The 23,049-nt window shown below is 36.6% G+C and overlaps 2 protein-coding genes across 24 annotated transcripts in view; one reads left to right on the top strand and one right to left on the bottom strand.

Moving 5' to 3' along the window:
* Nucleotides 1–10,436, top strand: part of LOC120634697 (ryanodine receptor) — a 128,337-nt gene extending 117,901 nt beyond the window's left edge. For 16 of the 22 annotated variants that reach the window (XM_039905466.1, XM_039905457.1, XM_039905459.1 and 13 more), the window contains 10 exons: nt 838–931; nt 2,670–2,818; nt 3,627–3,757; nt 4,069–4,227; nt 5,299–5,506; nt 6,139–6,270; nt 7,042–7,198; nt 7,695–7,804; nt 8,734–8,836; nt 9,833–10,435. In XM_039905466.1, the coding sequence (XP_039761400.1) occupies nt 838–931; nt 2,670–2,818; nt 3,627–3,757; nt 4,069–4,227; nt 5,299–5,506; nt 6,139–6,270; nt 7,042–7,198; nt 7,695–7,804; nt 8,734–8,836; nt 9,833–9,936 (1,347 nt within the window). In that variant the 3' untranslated portion in view covers nt 9,937–10,435. Of the gene's footprint in view, nt 1–837; nt 932–2,669; nt 2,819–3,626; nt 3,758–4,068; nt 4,228–5,298; nt 5,507–6,138; nt 6,271–7,041; nt 7,199–7,694; nt 7,805–8,733; nt 8,837–9,832 lie in introns of all 22 variants that reach the window. The other 6 variants (XM_039905471.1, XM_039905468.1, XM_039905448.1 and 3 more) reach the window with 1 other exon arrangement.
* Nucleotides 10,437–12,723: 2,287 nt separating this feature from the next.
* Nucleotides 12,724–22,664, bottom strand: LOC120634870 (Golgi pH regulator). Of its 2 annotated transcripts, none has more exons than XM_039905712.1 (9): nt 22,623–22,664; nt 21,146–21,309; nt 19,814–19,920; nt 18,572–18,675; nt 18,090–18,211; nt 16,826–17,049; nt 15,785–15,966; nt 15,093–15,278; nt 12,724–13,666 (listed from the first exon to the last, which is right to left on the bottom strand). In XM_039905712.1, exons 1-9 carry the CDS (start codon nt 22,662–22,664, stop codon nt 13,406–13,408), a joined length of 1,392 nt encoding a protein of 463 aa, XP_039761646.1. In that variant the 3' UTR covers nt 12,724–13,405. The 2 variants fall into 2 exon arrangements, with proteins under 2 accessions (XP_039761646.1, XP_039761647.1); XM_039905713.1 differs by lacking the exon at nt 22,623–22,664 and adding an exon at nt 22,156–22,489.
* Nucleotides 22,665–23,049: the final 385 nt, after the last annotated feature.

Genomic DNA, 23,049 nt, shown 5'->3' with positions numbered 1-23,049 from the left:
AGGGATTTTTTTACAATTACTCAATATACTCTATGGTTAGCGGTTCACAGGCTCTGGCGAGTGACAGGGACGCCATCATACATTAGAGCGAGATATCAATATTAGAATGAACAGATTTTATTCATGTACGCCGTGCATGACGTTCCTTATTCAAATCATAAAAGTCCCTAGGGACTCCAGTACAACATTGCTTACCCGCTAAGCTTACAACTCGATGAATTAAACAGGGTTAAAGTTTCATTTATCGAGCAGACTTAGCTGCATCAAACGCGGTTAAAAAGATACGTAGTATTCCAGATATAGAAACTGCCAGGCTTGTGTATTTAAGTTACTTTCGCAGCATTATTACATTTGGACAATTTTAGTTTATAATTTCGTAAATAACATAATTGTTATTGTTGTAGCTATGGCTTTTTTCTGAATTAAACGTTATTATTACGTTAAGTCCTACGGCATATTATTATGGGGTAATGCTGTAATATTGATTCTAGGCTGTTCGAGCAATATATAAAATGGGCCCACGAGAGTATTTAAGAGATAAATTAAAAAAAACTAAAGTTATGACGGTGCATAATCAATACATATTTGAAAATTACCTTTATTAACCCTTCTAGCTTTAGTTTTCAGTTAACGAATCCAGTTATCACCACTAACATTAGTGTAACATGATGTATGAACGCTGCATAAGTGCCTGTGATAAGGTCTACATGAATAAAACATTTTTGAATTTGAATTTAAAAGATGAATTGACTAATGACTAACTTGGGTTTTCAATACCAGGCTATGTAATAAGATATATATGTATTGTATATATATATTAACTTATTTGTCCTTCAGGTGTCAACATTAGAAGTGGAAAAAAGCGAAGGATCAGGAATTGGAGACATAATCAGCGGATCTGGATCAGGCCAGGGCTCTGGCAGTGGTGATGGTAAGTCGTCCAGCCTAATATACCATGACAAGTGTCGCCCGCGTTCTTCGTCCGCGTTTAGTACGGTTACTGTACAAATCCTGCGGGAACCGTTGCTATTCTTGGGATAAACGTAGCCTATTTTACACTGTCCATTCAACTAACTCTATGCCAAAAATCAAGTCGATCGTTTGCTTAGTTAAAGCGTGAAGGAACGACAACCAAACATGTTTGTTTGGCTGTCGTTCCGCGAGTACCCTCATGGCTAGCATAGACAGAAGATATAAATGATATCCCTCTATCAGTGGCGTGCATTTGGTTTCTTACCAGGGTATGCATACAGCAGGAAAATAGCATAAAACGGCAAAAATCCTCCTGCTATACGAGTTATATATCAATTTTAGGGTATGCATAGCTTTTGTGCATGTATGAAGTGCACGCCACTGCCCTCTATTACTATATTATCCCAAATTATATCCTCTGATGAGGCCTGCCAAAGCACGGCAAGTGGCTACCGCGAATAGGAGTTTACCCCCGTTTATAAACGGGCTAAGGCCGTTGTCCACCACGCTGGCCCAGTGCGGATTGATGGACTTCACACACCTTTGAGAACATTATGGAGAACTCTCTGGTCTGCGGGTTTCCTCACGATGTTTTCTTCACCGTTAAACCTTGTGACATTTTGATTGCTTGAAACGCGCATATGTTGGAAAAGTTAGAGTTGCGAGATGGGAACTTGGCCCTCCGAAAGTGCAATCGAAGCCCTACCTACTGGGCTATCGGCTATCACCGCTTCGCACCACTGACACTTTTTTTTTTATTCCACTGACTTTTAGAAGAAGAAGAAGAAGAAAAAGTCTTTATTGCACATACAAATATAAAATCAGGTTAACAAAAAAATAAAAAATGAAAACTATACATATGCACAAAGGCAGTCTTATCGCTTGAAGCGATCTCCTCCAGACCACCTTTGGTTGAAGAAACATATAAGAGAAAACGGGATAGTGCAATGATTAAATTGTGCTAATTATAAACATTACATACTAATACTACATATATATAGTAAAACATATATATTTATATATTTGTATATAAATATCAATATATATATATATATATATCAATATAGTTTTATAGGGCTTTTAGTTAGCCCTTGACTGCAATCTCACCTGGTGATGCAGTCTAAGATGGAAGCGGGCTAGGAGTATAGTAGTCATACCCCTAATCAGTTTCTATGCGAAATCGCACCGGAATACTAAATAGATTAGCGGCACGACTTTGTCGGTAGGGTGGTAACTAGCCACGGCCAAAGCCACCACCAGACCAGAGAAAATTCAGAAAATATAAATTCCCAAATTGCACCTGCTGGGAATCGAATCCGGGACCTCCTACTTAAATTCATAGCGCTCACCGTTGCACCATGGAGGTCGACAAAACACTTATGCTATTCGGATTACCACACGTGTACCAATGCTCTGGGAGAAAAATGTCTCGCGTCCTAGCATTCATAAGAAGAGTATCTCATAAGCAGTGGCGTGCATAGAGGGTATGCAAATATCCAGTAAAATAAAAAAAATTAAAATAAAAATTAAAGACAAAAAAATAAAAATAAAAATTAAAAAATCCTTTTAATTATTGCTAACAATACAAAGATTTAATTGCAATACATATTAAGATTTTAAGTGAAAACTTAAAATACAAAAAAAAAAAACAATTGAAAAAGTAAAGAGAAAGTTGATGGTCACTGTTTCTGCAACAGGTGGCAGTGGTGAGAGTGAAGAGGACGACCCTCTAGAAGTGGTGCTGATAGACGAAGACTTCTTCTATATGGAGCACGTGATAAATTTGGCCGCTGTATTACACTCTATAGTATCACTCGCTATTCTCGTTGGTTATTATCATCTTAAGGTGAGTTCATCTTCTTTCCGACGGGCGATTGGCGCAGTGACCAAGGCTGTGGGTTTGATGCCCACAACTGAAAAAAATGGTTGTGTGATGGACATGAATGTTTTTCAGTGTTTGGGTGTTCATCTGTATATTAAAAGTATTAATCTTTATATATATATATTTCTTGTGTGCGCGTGTATGTCACTGAACTCCTCCTAGACGGCTGGACCGATTTGAATTAATTTTTTGGTATACCTTTGTGTAGCGCCCTGGATGGTATAGATTCACAAGTTAGCCCGACAGATGGCGCTGGGGTACGCTAGTATTTATGTATATATATCATAAAAATATTCTTGAGACATCTTAGAACTCATAACAAAAGCTGCGCTTACTTTGGGGCTAGATGGCGATGTGTGTATTGGTTGTAGTATAAAAATGTATAGTATAATAACTTTTGAAACTACAAGCCTACCTATTTGTCGAGAATCTACCGCCGGTTTAGAAGGCAGATTCTACCGAGTAGAAAACTGCAAGAAACTCAGCAGTAGCTCTTTCATATCATCGGCCTTTTACAATCATTATTCTCCCTCTGAGATTTGAAGCGGTGGGTTTCCAAGCGATTTTATACCTACATAAATACTTAAAATAGAAAAATATTCATGCTCAACATAGAAAATTTTCCAGTTGTGGGAATCAAACCTCAGTCTTAGAAAGCAGGTTAGCTGACCACTGCGCGAATCTGAATCGCATATAATAGGCCTACATGAAATAAATGAATTTTGAATTTAGTCAGTTGACATGCAAGATTACCTTTGGGATATTCTTTCAGGTACCGTTAGCTATATTCAAGCGCGAGAAAGAGATAGCGCGTAAGCTGGAATTCGATGGTCTGTACATTGCGGAACAGCCCGAAGACGACGACCTGAAGAGTCATTGGGACAAACTTGTTATATCTGCCAAGTAAGTCCAAAGAACTACCATTTCGACAGCAAGTTGGCGCAGTGGGCAGCGACTTTGCTTTCTGCGTCCAAGGCCGTGGGTTCGATTCCCACAACTGGAGATGTTTGTGTGATGAACATGAATGTTTTTCAGTGTCTGGGTGTTCATCTGTATATTATACGTATTTATGTGTATTAAATTCATATAAATATTCATCAGCGATCTGATCCATAACACAAGCTACGCTTACTTTGGGGCTAGATGGCGATGTGTGTATTGTCGTAACATATTTATTTATTTATTTATTTATTGCTTATAAACACTCTTTACAGATCGTTCCCGGTGAACTACTGGGATAAGTTCATAAAGAAGAAAGTCCGCGTGAAGTATTCAGAGACATATGACTTCGATTCAATATCCAACATGCTCGGGATGGAGAAGACGTCCTTCTCGGCTCAAGAAGAGGAAGGCAGCAAAGGATTCTGGCATTAGTGAGTTCATTTTTCCTTCTAGCCTTTTGTATCCTACAACTATAAGTGTCTGCATTTTTTTGTTTTCTCGCATGCATGGAGAAAGATGATTCGAAGATATTTAAATGGCTTGCCAAATGGCATGCAATAATTTTATTTTATTTATTTTCATTTGGTTACTATGACCCACCCACACTTTTACATAACAGAATTATTAATAACTAAACTAAATAAAAAAACTTACATAAAATATTAATAGGCAATATACAAAAAGTTACAAAAGAATTTCTGCGTCCAGGCTGCCTTACGTGGAGTTTAATATACAGCTTGTAATAATGTCTAAACTTTGTCTGTTATGTAACCGGTTTCTGATGGAAGATGAAACACACATATTCCAAACACTAGCAATGAATATAAGAAGAAAGAAAGATGCAAACTACTTGGTGCGAGTTTTTGGTATATTGATAAAATAGGGATTGAAACCTGCTCGGTTCAAAGTTAAAGTCAAAAATATCTTTATTCAAGTAGGCCCATAGGTGGCACTTTTGATGCGTACATAAGAATTACACGGTAGTGAGATGATGGCGATAACCACATTCGTAAAATTAAAAACTAAAGCTACGAGGGTTCCAAACGCGTCCTAATCTAAGAAGAAGCCTACAACAAACTTAGCCGGGTGTTTTTTTTTTGTAATCACCATCTCACAATGTCATTTAAAATTATTAGAAGAGCAACCTGGTTAGAGCAATAATTTACACCCAAGCTTTTTTATCGATTACGTAGTCCTTTATACTATAATAAGACTTTTCTATAAGCTTACGTTTAATACAAACTTTGAACTTTTTAAGAGACATCTCCAAGATGCTGTTCTGTTCTTGCTGTGTTATAGTAAATTGCTGAAGGGGTAAAGAGATCGAATAGTTTCCCTATATTATCTGTAAAACACCGACAAATATTATATTAATCAAGACTGCTTCAGCCATAATTCCTGAACCATCCACAACCTTCTTAGTCAGCTTCGTAACTTGCCACCAGGTAAGATTGCAGTCAAGGGCAAACTTTTAGTGGAATCAAAAATTTTTTTTTTTTTAGCATCATAAACATCGACTGGCGCTACCAAGTCTGGAAAGCAGGAGTGACGATAACCGACAACTCTTTCCTCTACTCTCTATGGTATTTCTCCTTCTCTGTGATGGGCAACTTCAACAACTTCTTCTTCGCCGCCCATTTGCTGGACGTTGCTGTTGGTTTCAAGACCCTGAGGACCATCTTGCAGTCTGTCACGCATAATGGAAAGCAGGTAAGATCTTGAGATGTTACAGAACAAAGTCAAAAGTCAAAGTAATATTTCTTAATTCAAATAGGCTCATAGATTGCACTTATGATGCGATACATTTAAAATATGACTTATAAAAGAGTTGATGGCGATAACTAAATTCGTCAATTTCAAACTAAAGCTATGAGGGTTCCAAACGCGCCCGGTCTAAGAAGCCCATAACAAACTTAGCCGGTTGTTTTTTTTTGTTATCACTATGAACTTCTCGTTCAAGTGGTGAACTTAGTCGTGTTTGAAGAAAAAAAGAAAGTATACTTTATTGTACACACAGAAACACATACAATAATTCATAAAAAAGACATATAAAAGTTGTACACATGGCGGCCTTATCACCAAAAATTCCACTGCACACACCTGCAGAAGATATGATGAGCGACAAATATGACGTGGCGTGACGTGACATGACGTGATATACATAGTATAAATGCATAAAAGATCATTATGTAAAATATTTGTTAGGTTAGGTTATTTGTTACCTCCTGAGTTTCCCTTTTTTATGCAACGATGGCGATGCCAAGTTGCTGCCTAAAGGAACGTCTTTTATGGTCTGTTGTCACACTTTCATTTTATGTGTCATATTTATTTTTCCTCCACAGCTCGTACTGACAGTGATGCTGCTGACAATCATCGTGTACATCTACACGGTGATAGCGTTCAACTTCTTCCGCAAGTTCTACGTACAGGAGGAGGATGATGAAGTCAATAGGAACTGTCATGATATGCTTACGGTGAGTTATGTTACGATGAACACAAGTAGGGTTGGTTGCCAGGCCGGACAAATCAGGTCATTATTGAGGATTTTGTGTCTCAGTTTGAATAGCTACGACAAAGAATAAGATTGTAAAATCAAGCCCTTTTGTTTATTACCAGTCATAGTCGACTCAGCCGCGCTCGTCATCGTTTGCGAATTGTAAATAGTTAGACTAAAAGCCGGACCCGTTTATTTTAGCCGGACGCGCAATCAAAAAGCCTTACTAAGTCCAACTTTATTCGGACTAAGCACAAGGGAATAACGTTGACAGTCAAGTGAAATGACTTAAAGCCTACAGATTAAACAAGAGTTCTGTTTCACCCTCATCTGCAAATGTTATGTATGAAAATAAAATCCAAAATTTAATCAAGAATCACTTCTTAAACTTAAGAACTTGAATTTGTGGGTGACACCTTTTCCAAACTTCTCTATCCTTTACCTCTTCATAAATCCCACTCCAACATTTTGTTTTATTTGTCCCACAAAAGTCAGTCTCCGAAGTCCTCGACCCCACTTTCCACCTACTTTTCCCTCAATTAGATTTGTGGTAAATTCATCATATCTTAATATTTTCCCTCTACAGAATAACCATACATACGTCATAATGTACAACTACCCACTTTAAAAAAGATTGGTATTATCATTTTGGAAATATCGTGTTCAAAATGGACAATTGCGTGGTTCTCCTTCAAAATTCCTTTTTACGCAAGTGTATAGAACTCATTGGAATCATCCGATTTGTTGGCAGTGCTTCGTGTTCAACCTGTACAAAGGAGTGAGAGCTGGTGGTGGTATTGGTGACGAGCTGGAACCTCCGGACGGCGATGACTCTGAGGTGTACCGCATCATCTTCGACATCTCCTTCTTCTTCTTCGTTATCGTCATCCTGCTGGCTATTTTACAGGGTAAGGCGCTTCTTCTTTCCTTTGTCATCATTATCATCATCGTCATCATCGTCATTTCACTGCTTGAAATATGTCTTTTCAAAGAGTGCCATAACTCCTACCACCCTTAATTGCTGACGAAATGGCATCCTAATGCAACTTATTTTTACGACAATTCACACATCGCCATCTAACCCCAAAGTAAGCGTAGCTTGTGTTATAGGCACTAAGATAACTGATGAATATTTTTATGAATAATATACATTAATATATATGATATACAGATAAACACCCAGACACTGAAAAACGTTCATGTTCATCACTCAAACATTTTACAGTTGTGGGAATAGAGCCCACGGCCTTGGACTCAGAAAGCAGGTTCGCTACACGCTGACTTGATTTGGACGAGTGATTCTTAGAGGATACACGTGCCCTGTAGAGGGCTGGTAATTGGTTCATACTGATGAAGATATATTGCCAAGGAAAACACATACAATAAGGTTACGTTTGGTTGCAGGTTTGATCATCGACGCGTTCGGTGAACTCCGTGATCAACTGGAGTCTGTGAAAGAGGACATGGAGTCCAACTGCTTCATATGCGGCATCAATAAAGACTACTTTGATAAAGTGAGCTATTATATTCTACATATCCATCATTAGGTAGTAGTTGTAGATCGTTGATCCGTGATCCTTCTCGGAGACGACCGAGGCGGGCGGATGGCAATCATCGCCCAATTCCGTCTGATCAATAGTCCCAGATGAAGGTACATCGGGTCTTGTCGGCCAGGATGGGGCTCTTGCCGTTTAACATCAATTTACACGACCCGGGTAGGACAGCAGTTTGCCGTAGCCATAGCGAGGCAAATGAGGTCGGGGGAATATTTTCTCCCGGGACGAGCTCTGCATGCGCTGTACGAGGGAGGCACCGGTGCGTTCTTAGGAGATCCCGGAGCCTCCCAATTATGTGCCGAGGATGGCCACCGAGGGGGTTTTAGTGGGTATAAATCTCAAGAAAGGCAATTTCTAAGACGTGTTCTATGCCCTATAAAGTGTTGCACTTTTGAAACGTCAAGCCTGTCCGTTTGTAGTGACTCTACCACCGGTTCGAAAGGCCGATTACACCAAGAAGAAGCCGAGAAGCTCAGCAGTTGTTCTTTTTCAACATCAACTATTTACATTTTACATTTTAACATTATTTTTTCTATCTTTTGAGAGATGAAAGCGGGGCTGGATGCTTCCAAGCAACATTGTCAAAATTCAAAAGTTCAATTCAAAATTCATTTATTTCAAGTAGGCCTAATATAAGCACTTTTGAAACGTCAAGGCTGTCTGTTTGTAGTGAATCTACTACCGGTTCGAAAGGCAGATTCTACCGAGACAAAGCGGGCAAGAAATATTTTAACATTAATTATTCTATCTTGTGAGAGCGGGTATGCTTCCATTTTCCAAGCAACCTTGTCAATAAGAAATTCATAAATTGTATAGGAACCTCGCTGCAAATAAAATAAATGTGATAAGACGATACTTACTTAAGAGTTGACTAAAACGTATTCCAGGTTCCACACGGGTTTGACACTCACGTACAGAGGGAGCATAACCTCGCGAACTACATGTTCTTCCTTATGCATCTGATCAACAAACCAGACACTGAATACACAGGTAAGATATACTAATTTATATACTACGATAATACACACATCGACGTCTAGCCCAAAATTAAGCGTAGCTTGTATTATGTGCAAAAAGGTGGCTGATGAATATTTTTATGAATAATGTACATAATTACTTAAAATATACATATAAACACGCAGACACTGAAAAACATTATTCATGACACAAACATTTTTCCAGTTGTGGGAATCGAACCATCGGCCTTGGACTCCGAATTCCGAAAGCAGGGTAAAAAAAAACAATTCTTCTGGAATACTAAATATATTTTCCGTTTTGGTAAAACGTATAAAATAAGATATTCATTTTTACATGTTTCATTTGGTGAGACGAGAAAATCATACTTATATAAATGACTGGGACTCGCGCCCTTAAAGTCTAATTTTACTTTTTTTTCATTCCACTAAAAGTTAGGTTTTGCCAGTTATATTAATCCCGTACCTAATCGGTTACGATACGACATCATACCGATCGCTATATCGCTTAACGTGCGTCTTTTTCGTTTTTCTATTTAAACTTTTCGTATGACCAAAAACTATATATCCTTGCTTGTTTGTCCCTTATTAACTTCTATTGATTTTTTTTTTAACATGCTTTTCTATGTTCTTATGATTAATAATCAAAGGACCAAGTTTGTTAAAATTTTAACTTAGTAACAGCCCAGGTCCCATGTCATAGATTTTAGGTAATTATTAAAATTTTATCTTTCTGTTAAAATACTTCAGTGGCGTGCATATAGGGTATGTGCCACTATATACACACACTATATACACAGAGGATATAAAATGAAGAAAATCTCCATAAGGAGTTATAAAAAATTTAAGGGTAGGCATTGTCAGTTATAAAACGCCTACCCTTAAGTATATATAATTCGTACTGGAGATTTTCTTCATTTTATATCATACGCATACCTACCCTATACATACCCTCTATGCACGCCATTGATGTTCTTGTAAGAAAGTGAATAAATTAATACTTAATTTCCAGGTCAAGAGACATTCGTATGGAAGATGTACACTCAAAGGTGCTGGGACTTCTTCCCCGTCGGTGACTGCTTCAGAAAGCAATACGAAGACGGGATGGGAGAGTAGAATTGGATATTGGATAATTTCTAATTATTAGCCAATTCTTCTCTTTCCGCTGCTATCTCTTACTTTTCCATAAAGAGTGAAAAGGATGGCGATAGTTGGCAACAAAATAAACACACTTTGTGTATTTAAAAATGTTATTCAAGAATAAAATATCCAATAATATTGTTGCTCAAACTTCCACAGATTAAAACGATTGAAATGAAAACGGTCACTAAAGTAAAATCCCTTTTCATAGACAAACTCTAACTTTTTTAAATATTTAGATTATGTAAAGGAATTGAAATTTGTCGTTCGAAAATCAATTAAGCTTCAGTCAAAAATAAGCTGATTATTTTTCTATATTATTGTAGTATCTAGAGAATAAATAACAATCGCTACTTTAAAGATCAATTAAAAATAACAAATTAAATCTATCGCTTCCCAAAATACAATGGAAATATTGTTAGGAGTAATGAATAATTAATTAAGGGGCCTTTCCAAGTAAAGTTTTCTATTTAAACTTTTTCGATATAGTTTATGTAAGATAATTTAAAAGTGTTATGAATAAAATAAAAATCTTTAATTTATTGATTATCGTGTTGTTTCATTTTAGACACCTTCGCACGTATTTCATTAATAATGTGTCCTGTTTACCATATCAACCGATGCACTGGACGTGCACTGCTGACATGTGTTATATAAAGTGCACAATTCCACGGTGTTTCCAAACTCCATGATATATTTTCGTCCTAAATCTCTCGGTGTCGGAAGACCAGTCTTCCAACAGAGCGTGTTCTTTTTCCACAGTCTCTGCGTCTTAAAAGTCTTCGATTGGTGCGTGTGCCAGAGAAGCTGCGAAGCGTGGTTCTAGCCACGGACCAAGAACACTGAACTCGCTAAATTACCAAAAAAGTCATCAAATCAAAACAGAAATTAGTTCCCTTGACCAACCAAAGCTACATAGCTCAAGGAGTCGCTAAGGCGAAGTGGCAATGGGCGGGTCACCTAGCTTGGAAAACCAATGGATGTTTGGGTCCCAAACTCCTGCACTGTAAGCCCAGGCTAGGTTGACAGACGACATACCAATGAATTGTCATATAAAAATGTTTAAAGGCAGCACAAAACCAACGTAACTTTGTGGCATACATATTTACAACCAATAAGAAAACACGCTGGTTCAATCGAGAGCTCTGATTGGTCAGAAGTAGGACGCAAAACTGATTACCCATTTTTTGGCATTGCTTTTACGCTATTACCAAAAAAATCATAAACAAGCTGGTTTAAGAAAGCACGGTGATTGGTCAAAAGTAGGACGCGAAATTGCACGCCACCACGGACGCTCGCTGGACGCATTATTTTTTATATAATAATAATAATAATCAGTTATTCGGGTTAAAAATAATGGATTCAATATTTACATGAAACAATGGATACAGTTACATGAATATGGATTGTTTAGGCAAAGAATGGACACTCCCCGCCCGCGACTCCTTCCGTAAGCCAGCTCGGCTTTGCTTGCGCACCGGTACTATCAATGAGTATACAAACAAGTTTTCTCACTCATTACCGTGAAAAGTAGGTGTCATTCGACATAAATAAATAAAAACCAGTTTTTTAGCAATATAACATTTATTACTTAATCGATATTTACAACTTTGAGTTTATCTAATTTGTCACTTATCGAATATCGATTAGAAACTTAGGTTTACATAATCTATTCCATCAGTCTTATGCACTAAGATCCTATCCAAGCTTTGCTCGGATGGTTTAGGCTCCTTCACATTATAAGTTCTTTTTTTTTTTTTGTGGACTGTGTACCTTTTACTGTTAACCATACAACGGAACGAAAAACCAAAAGGGGTGGGGAAAATGGAAGGGCTGCCTGGAGAACGTAACGAAGCTAAAAGGGCTTAAATGTCGTTTATTTCATATACTGACCAACTTCAAGAGTGGTCTTTACATTCATCGGATTTCAGGATGAGCCACAAGTAATAAATAATATTCTTTACACTAAAATAAACGGGCAATTGCTTATAAGGTCTGATAATGTAAAGGAACCCTAAGGGAGAACGCAAGATAATCGTTACGTGTGCTGTCTCCCTTAAATACATAGCCAATATAAATACTAAAGCAATTTTATAGTTTAGTTTTTTTTAATTTGTTTGCTGTGGAATTCGGTCCAATACAATTTTTTCTTCATAAGCACTATTTGCCAAAATAATAAACGTTTTATAGCTGGTTATTAGTTTTACAATGTATTCTCTCTGTATATCATGAATAATTTGACTTTTTGTCATTCCACTACGAGTTAACTACAATCTCACCTGATGGTAAGTTACGATGCAGTCTAAGATGGTAAAACGGGCTAATCTGATAGGGGTATAACAGTTATATGAAACTCATACCTAGTCGTTTTCTACGCGACATCGTACCGGAACGCTAAATCGCTTAGCGGCACGCCTTTGTCGGTAAAACGAAAACGATTCCTCGATTGGGCGATAAAATCTTGTATAAAAGCTACGTTTAGTCCATTTATATTAAATGCTTCTAAATTAATATCTTCAAAACTAAGTAAGAAGTTAAACTGTAACTCGGCTAGCCATTGATTTACTCTGACATTAAAATCTTAATCAAATTCGTTAGTTCATTTTATGACGTCAATAACGACGTCAACGACGAAATTCATTACGTGTAGACTTCAATTTCATACATCAACAAGGCCAAAAATGCACATACCCCAGCCCTATCTAAAATAATACAAAAACACAGCTGATGTTGCGGTTGTATTTACGCGGTTGTCACCGCGTAATTTTTAATGAAAACTTTGTTCTTGCCATTATTTCCAAAAAGTATTGGACTAACGTTTTCCCAAAAATTAAAGAACCTAAATAGAATATTGCAAAGACCAACTAATTGTAACGACACGATGTCACATTTACACATGTTTTTGTGCACACAAAAGCATGTGTAAACGCGTTTGTTATATTATCGAGAAAATAAATCTTTTTACTATTGCTGTAGTAATCCGGGACCCAATTAACCTTAGAACGTTTACACACAGCTAATGTTTTGGTTGTCACCGCGTAATTTTAAATAAAAACTTTGTCCTTGCTATTATTTCTAAAAAGTATTGGACTAAAGTTTTTTTTTAATTTCCTAAACATTAAAGAACCTAAATGGAATATCGCCAAAATCAACTAATTGTAATATCATGATATATTACGTTAAATTTACACGTGTTTTTGTGTGCGTGTGAACGCGTTTGTTATATTTTCTAGGACATTGATCTTTTTTCTGTTGCCATTGTTATCCTGGACCCAATTAACCTTAAACGTTTACACAACCGATGTGTTGGTTTTCATCGCGTAATTTTTAATGAAAACATTGCACTTACAGTTATTTCTCAAAAATATCCCATCATGAATACTGTTACTTCCCATCGTTGTTGTAGCTACCCTAACCTTAAAACAAACTTTGTAGAGTAAGAGTTTTAATTGACGGAGGGTTGTTTGTGTGCTAAATACAGGGTGAAAATGCTAGTTAAAGCGCTGACAAGGAATATAACGTCGAACCATCTGTGGTAGAAATTAAACTGCAGCTCGCCGAGTACTTGCGTAATAATGATTCTATACTCCGAGGGCATGTTCATACGCATCAGTAAGACCGACGAACAAAAATACATACCCATGATCTGTGCTAATATTAAAACTATAATGTTTGACGATTTCGACGACGATATCTTGTAGAAGAACTGCGGGAGATAAAAATGGGTGATTAGTATAAAATGATAGTAGCGATGAAAAAGTAGTTCGCTTGCTTTGTAAAGGAAGACCGATAATTGGTGCAAAAATACGACTGCTTTTGTAAACAACCCTTGGGAATTTGATATTTTTTCTAGTTAAAGTAAAAAGCTCCGGTAGACCGAGAATTTCTTGATGTTCCTTCAACCAAAGGTTGTCTAGAGGACAACACTCAAACGATAACATACGCTTGTTTTGTTAACCTAGCTTTCTATTTTTATGTGCAATAAAGACTTTCTATTCTATTCTTTTCTAAAACTAAATAAAATACATTTAAAAATAAACTAAAATGTACTTTATTGTAATTAGAATTATTAATATAAAAGGTATTCATTACAGTATTTTATAAATCGCCAATACTGTTGAAACGCATGAAACTATTTCTATTTATAAGAAAGAACCTGTAAAAATATTAAATCAAAAGAAACATAAGTGTTTATTTTTCCATACAAACGAATTCCATACATTGTAAGTGTTGACTTATGAAAACTTTATTGAACATAAAAGACCGACACGCGCATAGTACCTACGCTACGCGACGCGTACCAAATAAATTGTTTGATTTTAATTTTCCGCGCGATGTTAGGTTTGTATGTGATTTCTTTCAGTAAAAAATCAAAACCTATTAGCGTTTAACAGAACTCAGAGACAGTAAATAATGTATCTAGAGCGTGTGAAGTAATATTTCAGTTGTAAGAACACGTTTTATATATATTAAAAAATAATTACAATTATCATCAAATTATAAGACGTCATCACGTCAAAATAATAAATATACTACGACAATACACACATCGCCACCTAGCCCCAAAGTAAGCATAGTGTTATGGGTACTAAGATGACTGATGAATATTTTTATGAATTATATATACATAAATACTTTTAAAATACATACATACACACCTAGACACTGAAAAACAATTATGCTCATCACACAAACATTTTCCACTTGTGGGAATCGAACCCACGGCCTGGGACTCAGAAAGCAGGGTCGCTGCCCACTGCGCCAGTCGGCCGTCCAAAATATTAAATAATTTACTCAAGGACCAATACGTACCTTTATATATTTTATTTGTATTTATATATAATATATTTATACATATATTATAGTTATATTTATATATATATATATATATATATATATATATATATATATTTTATTTATATTTATATATTTGTATAATTTTTAAATCTTATTTATTGCACCACCTACCTCTTTTCTACGTTTTTTCCTTTTACGCCATTGGTTGCCTGGAAGAAATCGCTATGTAGCGATAAGGCCACCAAATTGTACTCTCTTGATTGTATTTATATCTTTGTAACTACTTTTTGTTTCTTTGGTGTACAATAAAAGTGTATTCATTCATTCATTCATACCTTAGTGAGGGTCAACAGCAGCCCCCTAATGCTAGTAAGCACTATGCAACCGACCAGTATAAAAGACACGTGCTGCGACCAGAAAGACACGTCGATATTCCACCCCAGCCAATGAACTACCAGTTCTAAGCCCCGTGTAACTGGATCTTTCTTGCCGACTCGGTCGAATACTATATTTATTGTCGACTAGAAGGGAAAAAATATAGGTTTTTCAAAATTTTTATTATTATTTATCTAACATTTATTCTTTTTTTTTTTTTTTTTAATTCTTAACAATGCCTAAAAAAAATAAAAAACAGTATTAAAAATTTATAAAAAAAAATAATACTTATTTATAATTATTATTTTTTCTATTCTATCATTTATTGATTTTCATTTTTAACATATAGCCAATCGGCCGTCAAACTTCCCCCTCCATCCGTCCCATAGCTTCCGGTCCCATAACTAAACTTTCGGGGAGCCAAGTTGGAATCCCAGCACGCACCTCGACCTTTCTAAGTTATGTGAGTTTTAAGCAATTAAAATTCAACGGTGAAGGAAAACATCATGAGGAAACCTGCATGCCTGACAGTTCTCCATAATGTTCTCAGAGGTGTGCGAAGTCCACCAATCCAAACTGGGCTAGCGTGGTGGACTATATTACGGGAAGAGACCGGTACCGGTAATGGGTTTATATGATGATGATAACTCACTATAAATATCTTCCAAACGCAGTACAATGAGAAGAAGTAGCCCAGAAAGTTGAAATACTTCCCCTGGAATGTTCTGGACCACTCTATCTTCTCCCGCATCGTTCTAGCATCGTGTGCCTCCAAGAACAATTGTCTGCTTAACTCTTCTAAAGCCGATATCTCTTGGCGCAATTGGGTTATATCTGAAATAAAGAGAGAACTTTACCATGAGGTTTCTAGTAATAATTGACGGACGAAGCAGGTCCCACTTGATGGTAAGTGAAAAAACATCGCAAATAATCAGAGCAAAATTTCGCAGGGTACACGTCCTGCAATATGCAGTCAAGTGTTCGTATCAAATACATCAGTCTTATAGCGACTGTAGCGTCATCTAGTAGGAAAAGTTGCAGTTTCGATCTACTTTTTCAAAGGTCCATATTACAATGAGACACGTTTGAAACAAGAGATGACACATTGCTTTTTTATATTTTTATAATTTTTATTAGTGTTTTTACCTAAGACTGATGTGAAAGGCATATACTAATTTCGACATCGGCGGTAGGAGAGCCGTAGCTTAATTGGTGAAAGCGCTCAGGCCGCGATTGCCCGAGAGTCGCAGGTTCATATCCTGTAGGTTCCGAAATTTTTATGTGCATTTTAAATTTATAAAATTGATAATTCCTCCAACTGTAGGTAAAAACACTAATAAAAATTATAATAATAATATAATATCACAGAATAAAGATGTTACAGAAACCGTGTACATGACTTATATTGAAGCATTAAAAACCACTCCACTTAAGTAGTGTTTCTCGAACAGGCGGTTATACACTTGTTTCAATATAGCAGTTGACAGTAATTATTTTACCTCTTAATGTTCTAAAGTTTCGCCATACCATGGGGAAAATGGGAAAAGTTTGTGATGTAGCAACATTTCGTGGGTATGAAGTATAAAGGGTGCGGTGCGTTTCACTGTTTTTGGACACAATGCACTGCATGCAATAATGAGGGTTCTGTATGTTCCATTTTCTTTGCCTACATGTACAGCTCCAGATTACTCACTTTCAGTGCCCTGGCTCAAAGGATTAGCAATGCTGCCAACACTGGACAATATGTTCCCCCAGAATCCTTTACTCTTGGCTCCGGATTGGTCCACCATATTGTACTGGTTCCTACCCATACTGTTGGATTCTGCTAAAGCTATCCTCTTCTTCTTCACGAGTATCATATCCATGGTTTGGAGAAGCTTCTTCTCTATTGATAATACATCTGATTGGGTAACAGGTCTGAAATAGAAGAAATAGAAAATAACGGCTAAGTGAGAATACTGACTGAAACGCGTGTGTATGTGTGTGTGTTTATCTGTATGCGTGTGTGTGTTTATGTGTGTGTGTGTGTATGTGTGTTTATGTGTGTGTGTGTGTGTGTGTGTGTGTGTTTATTCAAATTCAAATTCAAATTCATTTATTTTAAGTAGGCCTACTTACCTACTTGAAAACTGGTCTAACGAACAAAAATAATTTTACAAATAGGACCAGTAATTCCTGAGATTATTGTGTTCAAGTAAACAAACAAACTCTTCAGAATTATTTATTTATTTATTCCCATCTTACATTTTTGTCATTACAGGAAAAAGTTATCCTAATACGACAATGCAGCATGTTATGTAAATTTTTCATAATATATATAACTATAGTGTATATGATAAAATCCAAATCGCTATTATATATGTATTAGTATAAGATTTATTATAAATTTAAATTATAAATAAATAAATAAATATACTACGACAATACACACATCGCCACCTAGCCCCAAAGTAAGCGTAGCTTGTGTTATGGGTACTAAGATGACTGATGAATATTTTTATGAATTATATATACATAAATACTTAGAAAATACATATAAACACCCAGACACTGAAAAACACTTAATGCTCATCACACAAACATTTTCCAGTTGTGGGAATCGAACCCACGACCTTGGACTCAGAAAGCAGGGTCGCTGCCCACTGCGCCAGTCGGCCGTCAAATTTAAAATTTAAATTGTAGCCTAATATTATTTATCAAGCTGTCACAGTAATTTAATTCGTAATTGCATTATCATGTTTAAAAGTTTTTAGTTCAATACTTATTTTAGTTTTTTTTTTTTTAACCGGAGATAAAGCTGTAGATACACTTTTAATTTGATTATTGTAATGTTACTAGACAGAATTTGTCATTCTAACACTTAACATCTTTATGAATGTTGGTACAATCAATTGCTGGTGTCTTATAAATAAATTAACATACTTTCACATTTATAATATTAGTTAAGATAAGTATACCTTATAAAAATAGCCATGGACGTGTATGGGTAATTCACTGCACCGAAACCGGATAGCAGAGCCATGACGGTGACTCCGATTACACCTATCCTCGAAACGCCTTGTTCTATAGAGAATATTCCCTGTAAATGACAATCATTTAATGCTGTTAAATTCCATAAACATAGTCAATCCATTATAGGCCCACCACGCTGGGCCAGTGCGGATTGGTGGACTAAACGTTTTCCATTTTCCCCATTTTATAGTAAACGTTTATAACATTAGAGGTAAAATAATTACTGCTAAATGGGGTCGAAGTGTCTAACCGCCTGTTCGAGAAACACTACTAATGTGGAGTGGTTTTGATGCTTAAATATTTGTCGTGTACACGGTTTCTGTATGATCTTAATTCTGTGGTTAGGGCGTAAAGAATGGATTTACAAAAACACTTTCGCATTTACAATATTAAATTAGGATTATGATGTAAAGAAGTTTAAACTCACCTGCTTTGGACTTAATATCGGAAATGGGTCACCAATCTTCCAGAAGAAATACAGATAAATGAACCACACGAACATTGTAAGTGGTCTTATCATATTTTTTGATACTGGAAAAAAAATACTTGTATATAAGTGTGGCGAGGGATTGGCGCAGTGGACGGCGACTCTGCTTTCTGACAAGGACGTGTTTTCGATTCCCACTACTGGAAAATATTTGTGTGATAAACATGAATGTTTTTCAGTGTCTGGGTGTTTATATGTATTCATAAATTATTCATCAGTCATCTTCGTACCCGTAACACAAGATACGCTTACTTTGAGGCTAGATGGCGATGTGTGTTTTGTCGTAGTATAACCCTATTTATTTATTTTATTATTTAGCTGGAGGTCATCTTTAATTAAATTAATAAATAATAATAAATTGTATGTGTTGACCGTTATTGTTCCGATCGTCGTTTCAGACAATGGTCTCCTCGCGAAAAGCTTCGACCAGCATCTTAAGAAGCTTTCGCTTGGTTGTTGGATCAAGGGTCGGATACAGAAGGCAGTAGTCCTTGAAACGGCGCGTATTGTGAGGAGGTTCCTCACTCTGGAGCCCTGACCGCCGGTTGCTTGGGCATTCAAACGCCCCGCAAGCGGAGGGTAGAGTTTTTCCTTATAAATTTTGGCTAGCAATAAAAAACTTCAGAGTTTGGAACATAGTCGCAAGGTTGCCTGCCTTTCGGTATTCTATGGGATATATTTCGGAGAATGTGCTCATGAACTATTTGATCTAGTTCCCCCCTCGCCTTTTTACCATCGAACCACGAGGCACCGTAAGGATCTGCATCCCTACGTGGTCGATATACCGCGGACGCGTACGAAGCGCTTCGCATCTTCGTTTCAGATCCGCACCGCTGGGATCTGGAATGCCCTTCCAGTTTCCATTTTCCCCAGTGCCTACAATATGAGTACCTTCAAATCAAGAGTGAATAGGCATCTTCTAGGCAAGCGCGCTCCACCTTAGGCTGCATCATCGCTTACCCTCAGGTGATTGCAGTCAAGCGCTCGTCTATTAACATTAAAAAAATAAATAAAAATCAATAAATGATAAAGTAAAAAAAAAAATCATACATTAATAATAATAATTTAAATTATAACGTGGGAAAAAAATTGCGGACAGTGGTAGTAGTACCTAGTTATAGCCAGTAGCTAGTGGTAGAAAAGTAGCTAAAATATTAGTAGCTTAGGATTTATGGTACTCACCAAATCTAACATTACTAATGCAAAAGTATGCAATATAGAATGGTATTAGAGCAATCACCATGAATAGCAGCGAGTAGAGTCCAAGGTTCCAGTGGAAATATCTGGAGCTGAAGTAGAGGTATACATTAAAGACATTAAAAAAAAAATTGGTTGCCTGTAAAGTCGGCTTACTGACGATAGTTGAACGTGACAACGTCGTAAGAAAATACTGATGGAATGGTTGCATTTTTCAAAAGAAAATTTTAATTTTATTAGTTTGATAGATATTATCGTTGCTATAAACAATAGACACCACATTCACTTTTCACTGCACTTCATCCTTGCCGAAAACATGTAAATGTATTATTGTATAAAAGCTGTCCACGCGGACGCATCGCTCAATCAAGTAGGAGAGAGACAGATGTCGAACGCGGAGGCCGACTGTGCCTCTTTGTCGCTCGATCCGCGCTCTCGCTTGCATTTCAAGCCTTGAATGAAACGCCTTAGAGCGAGGTAACGCCGCATACGTCATGTTATTTCGTGCGTGCAGCCGGCTCCATCGAATTATAAGATCACGTCAAAACCCCCGACTCACAATATAGTGTAGGTACATTATTCTACTATGCCCGCGTTATGAACTGAGTCGTCGAGCAATAAATGCAGTGCCGGATTAACCACGTAGCATGAGTAGCAATTGCGATGGGCCCCGCGCGAAAGGGGGCCCCGCATATTCAATCCGCCTCACCGCTCATCTGCCTGACTGACTGACTGACACGCAGACGCACACGCACACAGACATCGCCTATAGTAATTTACTAAATTATTAATTACCTACAAAATTGTAACTTATAGATAGCAACAACGTATTGTATTTAAGATACGTTTATATGTACTTAAGATACGTATTGAGTATTGAATTATATTTTTACCACTTTATACTTAAGAACCCATAGCAAATCAATGGATCTTTTAAAGGATTTGCTACGGGCCCCGTGCTTGCTTAATCAGGCACTGAATGAATGTAAATAACTATAGGAATGTGCAACGCTTTGCAACTTATCAACAAAATACTCAGGTATGCTGACAATCGCTGCCTGAAAATCCATTTTCATTATTTATTTATTCTTAAGCACACAAACAATTTATTTAACAGCTTTCATAAAAAGTATCTAATCCAGTGCACACCATGGTCCATTTTCCGTCTCTTGTCTATATTAGCTTATTAAATATTACCCCAATGTTTAAAACGGATAATCCTACTCCAAAATTTGTATAGTTACTCATGCCAGTCCTCTTTCAAAGTACCCATACAAGTCAATTAAAATACATATATAACTAAACTCCATTATTTACCTTGAATCCAAGTATCCAATAATTTCAAATATAATAAGTTCAAACATGGTGCAACTCAGGGCAAATGTGACTGAAAATATGAGTTGGACCAGCAAATGGTGAACTTCGTAGTCCCTGAAGAGTTGCTTCACAAAGAATATCCATCCTCCCACAAAGAATACAGTCTAGAAAAACAAAGATAATGTGTACAATGAAGAATCTTTTTTTTTTATTTCATTTTGATTGGGAAATGGGGTTTTTAATAGATTGAGCCAAGCAGAGCCAAGACACCAAATATAGTTCTATCTTATCTTATATCTTTAAACAACCAATTCTTGTATATATATAATTGGAATCTTGGAATCGGCTCCAACGATTTTCATGATATTAAAATTATTAAAAAGGGGCGATAAATCATTCTACCTAGGATTAATTTTTAGAAAATGTCATTTTATTCATGTTTTCCGGTAATAAACGATTTGGTGCAGACGAAGTTGCACGGGTCTGGTAGAATTAATTAAAGTTAATAAAGAACAATTTTTTTTGCATGTTTTGTACCCCTTCACAACCGTTCTGAGAGTCATGGAGATGTGCATCACACATTTATAGCGAGTAACACTAACTAAAAAAAAAAAAAGAATTAAATATTACTTTTAACAGTTAAGATACACATTGCGAGGAAACTTGCATGCCTGTGAGTTCTCCTTAATGATCTCAAACGTGTGTGAAGTCTACAAATAAGCATGAGGCCAGTGTGATGGAATATTTACACCCTTCTCAATCTGAAAGCAGACTTGTTCCCAACTCCATAGTGGGCAAGTAACAGGTTGATTCTGATGTTGACGATGATGATGATCCTCCACACTGCTCTAATACAGAATTAAGGAATAACAATTGTTATCACATGTTACAGATTATAATGGAGATGGTTTAATATGCTTAACAATTGCTATCACATGTTACAGATTATAATGTAGATGGTTTAAAATGCTTAATGGCCCAGGATTTCAATAACAATATGCTAAAATCACATTGTAATTGCAGGATTGGTAGACCATCTCACAAGGTGGACAGATAACATTAAGTGAGTTGCATGGAGTCGCTGGACCCGAGTGGCAGGAGACAGTATTATTTGGAACTCCCTACAAAAGTCTATGTCTCAGAATCTCTTGGCAGAACAACCCAATATATATATGGTTGTTGTTGTCTAGACCATTTTCTACCAGAATTCTTCAGTGTCATAACAGTACACCATGGCAGTACTTCTTTGCCTGAGGGTGTTATCCTCGGCCAAACCTCAATATATACCAAACAATAACAATTTAGATAGATATTTTAAACTTCTTGAGTGCATATTACTGTCTGATAATTGATGCACTGAAACCGGATTGATGCGTTGTAATTATCATAGTAAGTGAACTACGTAATCACTGTTAGGTTGACACTATTGATTTTGGGACATAGGCCGAATAAACAGCTGTTCAAACCTTGCAGATACCTGTGAAATTAATATAATCAGAGTGTCCTCCAGGAACGTCATTTTGTGCGAGTGAATATACCAGTGTTTAGTTTTACAGTATTACATATTTACTATTGTCCCTGAGCCGAAGAGTAACTATATAAAGTTTTAAAATATTTTTTTACGAAACGCCGACTAGAAAACAAACATGCCTTCGTAAAATGTCACATGGACAAGTAGTGTTTGTGACGTTGACATTGAGAGTTCGTTTAAAAACCGAAATTTCAGTATTTATGATAATGAAAAATGTTTGTCCTGGAATCAAAAGGGGCCAATCAATGATAATGATGTACATAGACTGAAATGGGAGGATGACATTGAATGAGACTAAAATACCTCACAGAATATAGTTTACGTTCAAAAAATGTGGTGTCCCATCATCACTTAACTTTGAGGGCAAAATGGG

Source organism: Pararge aegeria, chromosome 25 (genome assembly GCF_905163445.1).
Source record: "Pararge aegeria chromosome 25, ilParAegt1.1, whole genome shotgun sequence".
Taxonomy (NCBI): domain Eukaryota; kingdom Metazoa; phylum Arthropoda; class Insecta; order Lepidoptera; family Nymphalidae; genus Pararge; species Pararge aegeria.
Note: the sequence above shows the minus strand (reverse complement) of the source record. Positions and strands in the feature narration are given on the sequence as shown.